Below are 13,120 nucleotides of genomic sequence, written 5' to 3'. Positions count from 1 at the left end.
CGCCGTTAGCACCACTTTCTACAGAATGAATGTATCACCTGTTTGTATGTAAGGCTTTAGTGTTTTAAACTTCTTGATTAACAAATGAAAGCAGAGCAATGAAGCACCTTTTCAAACATTTGATCAGACCTAAAAACTTACAGGAAATCCTTTTGATAACTTTTTTAGGAAACAGGGTTGTTTTTTGGGGTTTTTTGCACATTTCTAAGTAATTTTATAGGAAAAATCCAGGCATGTCAGGTTATTAACACATCAGTGTGGACAGAATATTTCCCTGTAATGTTTGCTCGACTGAGATATATCTGGTGTAAGGATTTGTAAGGGCTGATTCTACATTTAACCCAACTAAGATGACGATGATACAAGCTTTGATTTTCATCTCTTTAATGTGCCCGAACTCAATTCTACTTGATTTTTCTGTACATTTTACAGAATCTCCTTTGTTGTGTGCAGCACTTGCACCTCAATGCAGTTTTTTTTTTGTCTTTATTTTTTTGTAATCAGTAGACATCAGATGGGTAAATCTCATCTGTCCTCATTGTCATTTTGAAGGATGGGCAAAACACACCCAAAGTGTTTCTGCAGTCACGGGTGTGGACGGGTGTTTCTGTGTCACCATGGAGTAATCGTATTTTGCTTCAGAGTTTTCTGATCTGGAGGATTTGTCTTGATGGCTCTTTATTTTTATTTTTTTCTACCATGTGATTCTTCCCACTTAACTAAAGTTTTCATTAACGACTAGCTGACAATTATAACCAGCTAACCTGCACTTAGACACAAAGTAATCACACCTTAATCCTGAACATGTATATTTTTACTAATCATAAACAGCCTGTACTTAATGTTTTGTATGTTTTTACTTTAAAGAATAAAGTAATCACTTTTGGGTACCATGAATGTCAGACTTAAAATTCTTTAAAGTTGCAGATTAAACTCAAAGGAGTAGTAATGGTGGAACACAAACCCTTTTGGTGTTGGATATTAGCTTAATGGTCAAGAACGTGGAGGATGAAGTTTACGTATGTTGCATATAATATATCTGCTGCTGTATCCTGACGGTGTTTTAGTTGCAGGAACAACTACAAATCAGTTTTTTATTGCGCACAAATCTGTCATTCAGCCAAAATGTTTGCATTGACTCATTAATATCCTACACTGACACCACTCCCTGGTGTGTTCAGAGTGTATCGCATGACACTCCAGGGATCCTGCTAACGTTATTAGAGGAAGAATTCGATATACAGCAGTTTTCCGTCATATTTGAGGCAACAGATGCACATGCTGTTGGGGGTTGGGTCGGACTTGTACACAAGATTCCTCAACCTAATTCCAGCTGTGTGTGTGTGTGCTCGCGCTCTCTGTTTGGACGGGCCTTGTGCCAAGTCATTCCACAGCAAACCCCCCATCCTCCCGCTGTGGAGCCCGACGTCCGCTCCCTCTCCTCCCCTCGTGTCAGTCCCTGTGGTGGGGGCACTTCAAATAAACTATAAACAACTGTTTGCCCTCCAGACAGGCCGCATTCCTGATAACTCTTTGCATGAGCAATTATTTCCGGGTCGAGTAGTGAGTCGTGGAGCGGTCTTTTTTTTTTTTTTTTTTTTCTTTCTTTCTTTCTCCTCCCAGCCTCCCCCCCCCCCCCCCCCCTTCCCTCTCTAATAGAAGTGGAAGAACAGCTGTGGTGACCCATGACTCTGTTAAGATAATGACCTGGCGTTTCATCTGCTTGTTTTGTCTCCTGATTTTCTGTGCAGAACAAAAGCAGCAGAGCCGGTTCTCTGCCGTGAATCGAGCCTGTGTAGCTTACTGTTTGTCTTCCTCGTAGAGGGCGTTTGAAACCAGGGCAGGGGGGGGGAAATGTGGGAACTATTACTTACCTTTGTTGCCTTCCCTTTATTTGTGGCTTGTGTGTGATGAACTTGGATTTGTTAGAATCTGTGGCTTTGTTTTTTCTTTAATAGGAAATGAGATAATTTAGGGGTGGAAAAAATGGTTTGGATGAAGATCAATTTTAATAGTTGCGTACAGTTTCTGAAGGAGGTCAACTACACGCAGAGGTCTTGGTTGTCTTAAGCTCTGCCCTGAAAAGCTCATTTTTAATCTGTATAATTAGTTTTTTAACCCGTCTTTGTTTTTATCCTTTTACTGAAATCTGACACAATATAAGGTGATATAAAGATAAGCATTTTATAATTTAAATTTTCCCTCTTCCACAGATTCAGTGGTGGACAGCCCTCAGCTCTCCCCCGTCGCCTCTAAAGGTCCCCTCTGCCTGTCGCCCTCCTTCCAGATGTCGAACCTCAGCCTGCCGGGCCAGACCCCGTCGCCCCTGCAAAGCCCCATCCTGAGCGAGGTGGGCAGCAATGCCAGGCTAGAGGAGGAGGAGGAAGGCAGGAGGAAGGTACACCTCTTACATGCCAATCCTTCCAACAACCTGCCTCACAACCCTAAAGCACAGAGTACACACTCACTCACTCACTCAGTCCCTCTAATTAACAATGGGATGGGAGGTTTTTTTGGGGGGGTGTTCTGTTTGTTTTGTTTGTTTTTTCAGTGGAGGGAAAGTTAGTTTTGCTTAAAAGTTTTGAGTTTTCTTTTTGACAGCACGAGTGTTAACTGATGTCTCTCACCGCAGCGATATCCCACCGATAAGGCCTATTTCATTGCCAAAGAGATTCTGACCACAGAGCGAACATACCTGAAGGACCTCGAGGTCATCACTGTGGTAAGTTTTTCTTTTGAAACTTTAAGGACATTTGGACAAAATCAATAAAAAATATATAAACAAAAGCTGTAGGAGCAAAAATGGGTAATCAATCTGAAATTGTGCAGTTCTGCTGTGTCATGCATGTATGAACTTCTATTAACATGATATCATTTTGCATAATACATGCAGTGTTTCCATGTGTAAAATTGAGTTTAACTCAGTGTGTTGCATATTGATGATGCTAATTGTTTTGGATGTTTTTCTTGGGGTTTTTATATTACTGGGTAATTCAACCTTCAGTCCTTAAGATGCGAAACTGGCATCAAACCCTATAATTTATATTTTCTGAAGTCCAATAAAGAAATAAAAGGCCTTCTATTTTAAATGCCATACCATTGTTTGTAGAATAGTTTTGGCTAATCTTACGAACACACTCTTTCCCATTTCTCCTTAATGTATAGTGAGTCAGCGTCAGGTGCTTTCATAGGTTGAATGTCAAGTTTTGGAATAAAATCCTCATGCTTTTAATTCTGTACCAATATATGACGAGAGAGAGAGAGAGACGGACACTGGCATCAGAATGAAATCTCAGAAAGCCAGATGTGTTGTAACACTGCTCCCCTTAAAGGCATTTATGCTTGTAGTCGACATGTACTTTTTCTAGCATAGTGTGAATTAGCATGGCCTTTGTTCAGGGCTCTGGTGGTGTGAGCAGTGCTTTGGATTGATGGTTAATGAAGCTGTGATGAAACTTTGCACATGCAAACTTAGCAAATTTTACTAAACTTGAATTTTTTGCAATCAGGTTTCACTGGGGATTCAACACATGCAGTGTATTTTCATGGTTACTGAGACATAAAGTTTATCCTCCTTCAGAATTGCTGCCTAAATAACTACATAGAGACGAGATTTGCTTTTGGGAAGGACGCTGTGAAGAAGAGTTGGGACACTTTTCTTCAGCATCAGCAAGCGTTAAACCAGACTTGCCGTTTTCATTCACACCCATGTACTAACGGGACTTTTGCGTTTGGCTATTCCCAGTGGTTCCGTAGTGCTGTGATCAAAGAAAACGCCATGCCCGAAGGCCTGATGACCCTCCTGTTCTCCAACATCGACCCCATCTACGAGTTCCACCGAGGTTTCCTGAAGGAATTGGACCAGAGACTGGCTCTCTGGTAGGTGCTTCTGGTTGTGGGTGTTCAATGTACCTTGGAAGTTGGATTTTGTAACTGGGGAGTGACGTCATTGCAATTTAAAAAGTTCTGTGTTTGAGAGTGAGAGAAACACCATTTCATCAGGCAGGAGCTTCACTAATAAGAAACTCCGTACATGTTTTTGTTTGTTTTTTCCTAAGGGAGGGGCGTTCAAATGCTCATGTCAAAGGAGACTACCAGAGGATTGGCGACGTGATGCTGAAGAACATGTGTGCCCTTAAGGTAGGACAACTTCAGTTAGTTTAACATGTTTATTTATTCTTTCACAATTGGCTGACAAACAGAGTGACCAGAGTCTCGTTTGGTCTCCAGGAATTCACCAGTTATCTACAGAAACACGATGAAGTGTTAACAGAGCTGGAGAAGGCCTCCAAGAGGCTGAAGAAGCTGGAGACAGTCTACAAAGAGTTTGAATTGCAGAAGGTCTGCTACCTGCCCCTCAACACATTCCTGCTCAAGCCCATCCAGCGACTCATGCACTACAAGCTAATCCTGGAGAGACTGTGCAAGCATTATTCCCCTGCCCACCGCGATTATGACGACTGCAAGGGTGAGTTTTCTAAAGCTTCTTTTACGTCATGACGGTGATGATAATACCCCACCATCTCACAGCATCAGTCCTTTGTAACATTCGAATGCATCAACTAGTAGTAAGCAAGGGAACTGCAAATGGTAGCATGCAGCAAGAGCACATTGTCCCTCTGGTGAAGACCGCTTACTTTCACCCAATCAAGTATTCACAAGTTTATTCACTGCATATGCATTATATAATATGTAGTACATTTGTATAATATGAATTATGAAAATGTACAGTTTATAAGGTGGGGAAAGCTGCAGTCAGCTGACACTAAAGACGCTTGGATGAGTGACAAACGTTTCTCCCACTGAAAACGCTACGACTAACGCTATTAATCTGGAAATGCTTCAGTATATTTACTATCTTTGAGTGTTATCACAAGCAGGTTTGTAGTGAAATAGTCTAGTTTTATTCATTCTTTGAGACAAGATTAATACATCATATATTAATGTGTAAGAGAAATATTAAAACTTTCAAAGGAAACGGTATTCATGTGGAAAATCATTTCCACTTTACTTAGTCGTCACTGTAGCAGGAATGTGATAAGTCTGCCATGTATCATCTTCTGGTTATTCATTTGTCTTCCCATACAGAGGCTCTGAAGGAAGTGGCGGAGATAGCCACTCAGCTTCAAAGCAGTCTTATCCGGCTGGAGAATTTCCAGAAGCTCACAGAGCTGCAGAGAGACCTGATCGGCATCGAGAACTTGACTGCACCAGGCAGGGTGGGTGCAGTGGCACAGAGCGAAGTGCAGGAAATAAGTGCATACAATCTAACAAGGTTGTCTTTTTTTATTTTTTATTACAGGAGTTCATTCGAGAGGGGTGCTTGTACAAGCTCACCAAAAAGGGGCTACAGCAGAGGATGTTTTTCCTGGTTAGTTTAAAAACAAAATCTACTTCCACTTAACGTCTAAAGCTTCTAATCATTGTTAGCACTTTTTAATCTTTGCCTTCATGTCTTTTCAGTTCTCTGACATGCTCCTTTACACAAGCAAAGGTGTTACAGCAACCAATCAGTTCAAAGTCCATGGACAGCTGCCCCTTCATGGCATGATAGTGAGTCTGCAGTCTCTTCTCTTAACCTCTGCCATCCTGTTTTAACCATTAAAGCTCCCAATAAGACTCTGTAGTTAGGTTTACACAAAAGCTAACATCTCATAATCAGGTACTCCAATTCTTCTGACACACAAAGTGTTGAGAAGGGAGGGTGAGGGTCTCCTAACTTTACATGTCTCTGCTTTGCTTCTGGCTGCAGCTCATAGTGTTGGATGCACCGGTAAGTCCTCTGAGCTCTGCCAGCTTGGATGCCCAAACCGACCCTTCTTTCCTCCCATGCCCATGTAGAAAAAGCAAAAAGCTCATCTCAAGACAATAGACTCCATATAAAAAGAAATGGAAATAGCCTCAGCTTTTGAAACATGAAGCAAATGTTTAAAGCCTAAACTTGCATTCTTTCTAATGGCCAGCAGGGGGCAGTGATTCTGATTCCAAAAAGAAGTAATGCTGCATAGAAATCTGAGAAAATGAGCCTGCTTCTCACTCCTGTGTACCTAATACACATGTTTACTAAATTATCAGCTATTTTACTTGAACTGAGACTTGAAGAATAATTCAGTGTGACGACTTTGTGATGGAGAAGTTTCTGCTGGTTTCTCAGTCAGATCCACCCCTCCATCATCTGTACAGGTTCAAAACACTGAGGTGGTGACTGCCAAAATGATCACAAATCAATGGGTGATGTCTTAATGGCTACATCCATTTTTTATTTTTTTTTAAATTAAATATACAGTGTTTACTCAAGACACACAGACATGTCGGCCTCTGCCTGTCATAACTACTCATAATTCTATACAAATAAATACAAGGGTGAACTATCAGCAGGGCACGGTGATGTGTGTTTTGACTTACACATGGATATCATTAGGATATGAAAGATAAGATGACCACACCACAGTTTACCTCCAGACACATAGATGCTTCAGTAGAGGCTCTTTCCCAGGTCTCGCTGTGACTCCAGACGTTTTACATTTGTTCTCCCTTTCTGCTCCTGATCTGAAACCATTCATGGTGAAGAACATTATTTGGATTTCACCCGTTTCCTCCATCTAGCTTGCATTTTTGCTTTCTTTTAATAGTTTCCTTTTTCTGCTTATAGGTAGAAGAAAGTGAAAATGAATGGTCGGTGCCTCACTGCTTCACCATTTACTCTGCTCAGAGGACCATTGTGGTGGCTGCCAGGTAAGACTAGGAAGGGGAGAAGTTGGAGTAGTGGCATGTGACTGTGCATGCAGTGAACAGCACATTTGTGTGTATCATGTACTTCCAGTCCCATGTAATTATTACCATCACAAATAAACATCAAATAAATGCAAGTAAATCTAATGCAGATCCAAACAGGTGTTCTAAGTGAACCTTCAGCAAACACCAGGTGCCTGAATCCAGTCAAATACTGCTCCTTTTATTGGCACGAGTGATAAATATGTGTGTTCACTGTAATATAAACATCATTACCTGAGCCATCCACTGTAAACTTCCATCAGTATAAGAGTCATGTTTCTGGTTTGCCTTGACCTGCCCTTGTTAGTATAGTAGTCTGAATACTTGGTGGGTTTTTCCTCAAAGTAAAGTGGCTTATGTTATTTTTGGCCTGTCAGACTTCATTGGCCACATCACCACATTCTTACATCTCTAAAGTTCTTATGGTCTTGATTTAAAATCTCTACAAATTCAGGCCAAAAGCACAGAAACGAAGAACCCTGTTATAATAAACTGGAAGTATCCCAATAATGGGTTACATCATCCTCAGTTCTCTCTAAAAATGTGTCCGCAACGCCGTAATTTGTCTGTTTGTGATTTCAGCTCTAAAGTGGAGATGGGAAAGTGGATTGAGGATCTGAACTTGGCTATCGACATGGCCAAGAAGTCTCAAGAGAAATCCAGCATCTTTCTTGACGCTGGACTCGGCGATCGCTCCAACCGTAAGTTTTCTTTTAAACTCGATACCTACACAGCCTTGAGTGTAAATGTGTGTTTTTGTGGCTATTTTGAGTTTTTTCTCAGCTTAGTGAGCAGAAAATCCCGTTTGGACACAAACACCCCAAACGTACTGTTAATCCCTCCCCCTCCTCTCCTCTACACAACTTCCTGTCCTCCATCCTCCCCCCTTAGGGTCGTCCGACGAGGTTTCTCTGGAGCAGGAGTCTGAGGATGACATGAACTCCTCCCGCACTTCACTGGACAAGCAGACGCACCACCGTGCCAACACAACCATGCATGTGTGCTGGCATCGCAACACCAGTGTGTCTATGTCTGACCACAGCCTGGCTGTGGAGGTACTCCTCCCCTGCCCCAAATTACATGCAAACACTGCCATTTACATACACCAGCATGCACACGACACACACCAACAGCACGTACATCAAACCTCCCATCGTCATACCAGCATCAGTGGAGTGAGCGGAAATGGCTTTGCATTCTGTTTTCTTCTGAACCCTTTAACGCCTTTTTAAATGCTCATTTTTTCCACCTTTTTCCATTTTAAGTTCTTTAAGGCTCTAACAGTCAATTTCTCCTTGATAGATCATCTTCTGTTCTTTATGTGCATGCAAGAACCTTCCTCTGACACTGGCTTTTCACCCCACAGACCTGAAGGATTTCCTAACATGCTCTTCTTTCCACTTCTCAGAGCTAACATGCTAACACTTTTTTCTGCACCCTCTTGTTCCTTTTTTCCCCGCCTCTCTCTCTCTCTCTTCAACCTCCTCCAGTCTTCGGTTCTCCGGCTATCTCACTAGAACTTCCTCCTCGCTATCTCCTCGGTCAGGGCCAAAGACCAAATACCATCACACATGTTTGCTGGTACCGAAACCAGAACCTCTCTCTCACTGATTACCTCCGCATGAACCAGGTACTCGATCCACTGACCCGAAAGAGAATACTGAGCTACACAGTGACCGTGTTCCCTCCCTAAAGTCATAAAGAGTTAGAATTGATGAAGAGTGATGTTGGAATTCCAAGAAATACAAACATCTTATTTGTCAATTTATTGCTAGAATTGCTACTTTGTGTCCCAGGAGATGCATTCAAAACAAATTAAAGTCTCCATTTCAGTTTGGATCTTCCTACCAAAACAAATAATGTTAAATAGAAGAATTATTAGAAGTAAAGCACGCAAAAATGAAGGCAACACGAGCATTTAGATAATGAAGAACGGAAAATGCATATATTTTAAATACCAGATTGAGAAGTTGGAAGCAGAGCGAAGGAGCCAGGCTACCTCAGGCTGTGGAGCTTGAGACTCTTTATTCAAGGGTTGTGTTTGAGCCTCACATTGGGTAATGAAATTTTAAGCACTTTGGTCAGGAAAACTAGAAAAGTGTTTTAGCATTTTAAAAATGCCAGATATTTATTTCAGTCTCCAAGTGTCAGAAAGAAAAACAGCTCCACGGCTAATCTCCCTGTTGGGTAGACTCCTTAGTGTACTGAATAGAATTATATAAAAATTTAACAGAAGCATGAAAGCAAAAATGGTTTGTTTTTTAAGGTTTGGGTTTTGTAAATCAAAATCTGAATCAGAGTTTAAGCAAGAACTGATATGCTCATGCTTGTATCTCTCCTCGGTTGGACTAAGATGGTGGCGGTTTCAAATTTTTAGATGCAAATCAGAGCTGAGGGCTGTGTGTTGGCAAGCCAGAGTTTACTGTGCCAGGAAGGTCTCTCTTTACCTGGTTAAATCACCATGGTAATGGTGAACAAACTGAATAGTCTTCTTGGCAGCTAACGCAGAAGCACATTAGCAAAAACAGCCGAGTTACAACCACTTGTTGATGAAACGCAGGGTTAGTGAGGCCGTGTATCACATGGACGTGCATGAGCAAAACAAAACTACTGTTATAATTACTACAGATCAAACTCCACCTTCAGAGCGCCAGCATGCATTAACTCTTTCACCTTAGAATTAACACACAAACATGCATTATCTACAGATCACATGAATGAAACTTTAAACTCCAGCATTAAATCCATTTAATTTTAGCAATCATCAGTGTCTAACCTTGTTCCTTTCTCCTCTTTCCTCTGTAGAACCAGCTCTCGGGTTACCTCCTGAGGAAGTTCAAGAACAGTAACGGTTGGCAGAAACTCTGGGTCGTTTTCACCAACTTCTGCTTGTTCTTCTATAAGACACATCAGGTCAGCCCTCATAGATCTGTGACAAAGATCGAGCCCACGTAAAAGCACGTCACTGAGGTGTCTGTCGATGTCTCGTTTGCAGGACGACTTCCCGCTGGCTAGCCTTCCACTGCTCGGCTACACGGTCAGCACGCCCGAGGAATCGGACAGCATTCACAAGGAGTACGTCTTCAAACTTCAGTTCAAGTCTCACGTATACTTTTTCAGAGCAGAGAGCGAGTACACCTTTGAAAGGTAAGTTGATTCAGGTCAGTTGATTCCTCCAACCGTGCAGTTCTTCATCCATCAGATTACAGTAGCATGTCTGCTCTTCACAGATGGATGGAGGTGATCAAAAGTGCAGCCAGCACTGCAGGCAGGATGAGCCTCCTCATACCTAAAGGAGGTCCCATGGAGATCAACGGAAACTGAAATGAGCGTCGTGTATCTGGAGGCTGGGCCTCTGGGGCATCAGAGACTTGTCGGTGTCATTTCTATGTGAAATAGACATTTAAACATTAACAAATGAAAGATACTGCCAGTTTCAAGTGTTAACATTTTTCTTCTTGATTCTAATGGTCTCTGCATTTTGCTTGATTAATGATGTAAATGGTAACATTTGTCCCACTATACAGGATATAATGAAAGGGAGAGGTGTACATTATGAGCTTTTTTTTTTCCTGCATATGTTGTGCTCTTGTTTCTTTGATCGCATAGACTGATGGGAGATGCTGTTTTTATGGGACCAACACAAAGGGCTTAAATTCAGGTTTTCTGAAGGACTGAAGCTTTACTGGGTACAGTACTGTACCGGGACTGACTGGGATACAGATGAAATACAGTATGTGGGGAATGAAGGTACTGCAAATTGTATGTGCTCTCTAAACTGTACTTTGAAAGCGCTGAGGGCATTAGTGAGGAAGAGGTGAACGGGAAGGTAATGAGATGCTGAAGCAAGTGGGAGACTCGATGATTTGGGAAGTTTTAGGGAATTCACGCTGCTGCGAGGAAGCGGATTTGTTGTGGGCAGTATTTTTCTATACTCTGAGGCCAGACCTGATTGCTTTATTTGCTCTGAGTGGGAGAATGCAATCAGTGTTTGAAACTTTTAAAAGGGAGCTGTTGTGTTTTATGCGCCTGGTTAGTTAGGCAGCGTTAAGGTCAGTCTGGTGCTACGTTTCTCTCTTTTAATATCTCATGTTTCCTGTTTTTATGACCCATAGGGATTTACTACTTGAGGACATGCTGCGCAACAATTTTTTTTTTTCTAGTGTTTACTTTGTGAAATTTGCAGATTTTCCTTCTAAAAGCTAAAGAGAACATATTTTTAAGTAATTGTTTGAGGATGACTTGCCACATGTCAGACTTTTACACGAACGGGAGCTGCACAGATAGTAGTGTAGTGTTTTACATGAATCCATGGTATTATTTGGTTTATATATTTTTAAGAAGACTGGAATCTTGTCGCTCTGTGTGTGTGATGTGTTTATTTTTTGTGTGTGTGTGTGTGTGTGTGTGTGTTTGTGGTGAAGCCAAGCGTGCAGTCCTACTTGCACCTCCCTCCCCCTCCCCGCCTCTGGAGCTTAAAGAGAAAGTGATGATGGAGGTAATCTCCGAACCATCAGGCATTCTGTGCGAGTAAGAGGCAGACTCTGCTGCACACTTAACATCCAGTATGTTATTCCTATTTATTGTGTAGGATGTCGTCAGGGCCAGGCTCCTGAATACACTCATGTAGTCTTCATGTTATTCCATTTAAAAACCTAACAAATAAAGCATAATTTGAATCAGACTTCTTGTGGCTTTGTGCTTACATTGGTGCCCGTTTACTACTTTACGTTTAAGACGTCAGTTAGATGTTTTTGGTTCAGTGGACCTAAACTTATTTACTGTCATGTGTATATAGTTTCAATGGTGAATGCTCAACTTAAAAATACCTGAATGATTTTTCTTTTTTAATCTTTATTTAACCAGGAAGTCTTAATCTCTTTTGCAAGCGGTCTTGCTGTCAAGATAAGCAGCATGGACCAAAGTACACATTGCATTTTCAAAGCAACTGAATTTACTTTTTCTGAAAATGTTAATTTCTTTGAAGTTCACATCACTGCAATAAACAGCCACCTGAGCTTCATATTCATATGGCTGAGAAATCCTGTGTAAGTATGAGAGCATGCACAATCTGTACAGATGTCTCAAACCAAGGTGGAGCTTTGGCTCTACATTTTAAAAAAACAAAGTCACCATTCTGCTGTTAAAACCCTCTTTCAAAAACCAGCCGTTAAGAAGGAAGAAAGGCTTTAAAGAAGGAAGAAGATGGCCACAATTATTTATTTTAGATGCAGGACGAACTCCGGGGCTGCCCCAAGGCTGAATACAAGATAAATTTGAATTATTTTTAACACTGCATCATGCAAATCTACTGCAATACCCCCAAGAAATTAGCATAATAGTTCCCCTTTGTGATAATCTCTAGACAAGTTGCACAAAATCTTCACTTCCTATAAAAGTCAGCCCGTCTTTATGCAACACTAACATTTGACCAGACTAGCTTTTGAAAGCATTGAAAGAAATTCTTCATTTATCTCTGAAATTACTTTATTAAATAGAGTGGAACTTATCTAATAATGGTTTTCTTGTAGGGTCTAAGTACATTTTAATATCTCAGATCTGTTGCTTTACATAATGAACATTAGATAAAACCTTAAGGTCACATATGACTACTCGTAAAAATTGAATATAAAAACATTAGGAGGCATTTAACTGTACATAAAACCTGACAAAAAGCAACTAAAGTGTTGGGATGAGAAGAGACTGAAACGTCCAGAAATGAGTAGAGGTTTCACTTGCATGTTGCCTAGTTAAGTGCACATTATCCACAAGTAACCAAACAGAAAAATGTGTCAAGTTTCACTGAGTAATTTCAAAATACAGGTATCATTTATAGAACTGACATAATTTATATGTACAAAACAAAATGTTTTGGTCTTGATTTGAGACCGTCAGAAAATAAACACACACAATTAAAACTAGCGTGCCAAACTAGTTCCCCACACGGCATGTATTTTCTCATATTAACTGCTGGATCTTATGCCAGACTTGGCTGAGCGAGACGACTTTGAAACGTGCAGAATTTCATAGTTTGGATTTCAAGGAACGAGCCACATCCCCCATTAATCAAATTAAGCATTTGCTCATGTATAGATAGGATGATGAGGTTAAACAACATATTTAAGAAAATGCCAAAGAGGAATAGTGAGCTGGAACACTAAATAAATGTGTTATTGCATTATTTAAAAAAAAAAAAGTGTAGCCTTTACTTTACACCTGACTGTACAGCAGTGTTGACGAGACTGCTGCTCACTTGAGAAATAGCATCAGATCTGCACAGCTTGCATAACCTGAACCACAATGACGGTAAAATGTACACACTTTGTGCTGGACATTTTGAAGATAA

At 40.9% G+C, this 13,120-nt stretch overlaps 1 protein-coding gene across 5 annotated transcripts in view; it reads left to right on the top strand.

Moving 5' to 3' along the window:
* The window catches only part of farp2 (FERM, RhoGEF and pleckstrin domain protein 2), a 30,364-nt gene extending 18,906 nt beyond the window's left edge, over positions 1-11,458 (top strand). For 2 of the 5 annotated variants that reach the window (XM_086281795.1, XM_086281799.1), the window contains 15 exons: positions 2,214-2,398; positions 2,633-2,722; positions 3,746-3,879; positions 4,059-4,140; positions 4,231-4,468; positions 5,089-5,219; positions 5,303-5,371; positions 5,464-5,553; positions 5,753-5,773; positions 6,653-6,735; positions 7,357-7,475; positions 7,666-7,829; positions 9,580-9,687; positions 9,770-9,921; positions 10,005-11,458. In XM_086281795.1, the coding sequence (XP_086137921.1) occupies positions 2,214-2,398; positions 2,633-2,722; positions 3,746-3,879; positions 4,059-4,140; positions 4,231-4,468; positions 5,089-5,219; positions 5,303-5,371; positions 5,464-5,553; positions 5,753-5,773; positions 6,653-6,735; positions 7,357-7,475; positions 7,666-7,829; positions 9,580-9,687; positions 9,770-9,921; positions 10,005-10,098 (1,760 nt within the window). In that variant the 3' untranslated portion in view covers positions 10,099-11,458. Of the gene's footprint in view, positions 1-2,213; positions 2,399-2,632; positions 2,723-3,745; positions 3,880-4,058; positions 4,141-4,230; positions 4,469-5,088; positions 5,220-5,302; positions 5,372-5,463; positions 5,554-5,752; positions 5,774-6,652; positions 6,736-7,356; positions 7,476-7,665; positions 7,830-8,264; positions 8,405-9,579; positions 9,688-9,769; positions 9,922-10,004 lie in introns of all 5 variants that reach the window. The other 3 variants (XM_086281798.1, XM_086281797.1, XM_086281796.1) reach the window with 3 other exon arrangements.
* Positions 11,459-13,120: the final 1,662 nt, after the last annotated feature.

Source organism: Aulonocara sp. 'chitande type north' Nkhata Bay, linkage group LG23, assembly GCF_057382095.1.
Source record: "Aulonocara sp. 'chitande type north' Nkhata Bay isolate Kocher_YH1m ecotype deep benthic linkage group LG23, A_spYH_male_GT1.1, whole genome shotgun sequence".
Classification (NCBI taxonomy): domain Eukaryota; kingdom Metazoa; phylum Chordata; class Actinopteri; order Cichliformes; family Cichlidae; genus Aulonocara; species Aulonocara sp. 'chitande type north' Nkhata Bay.
The sequence above is the reverse complement of the archived record's forward strand: the minus strand, read 5'-3'. Positions and strand labels throughout refer to the sequence as shown.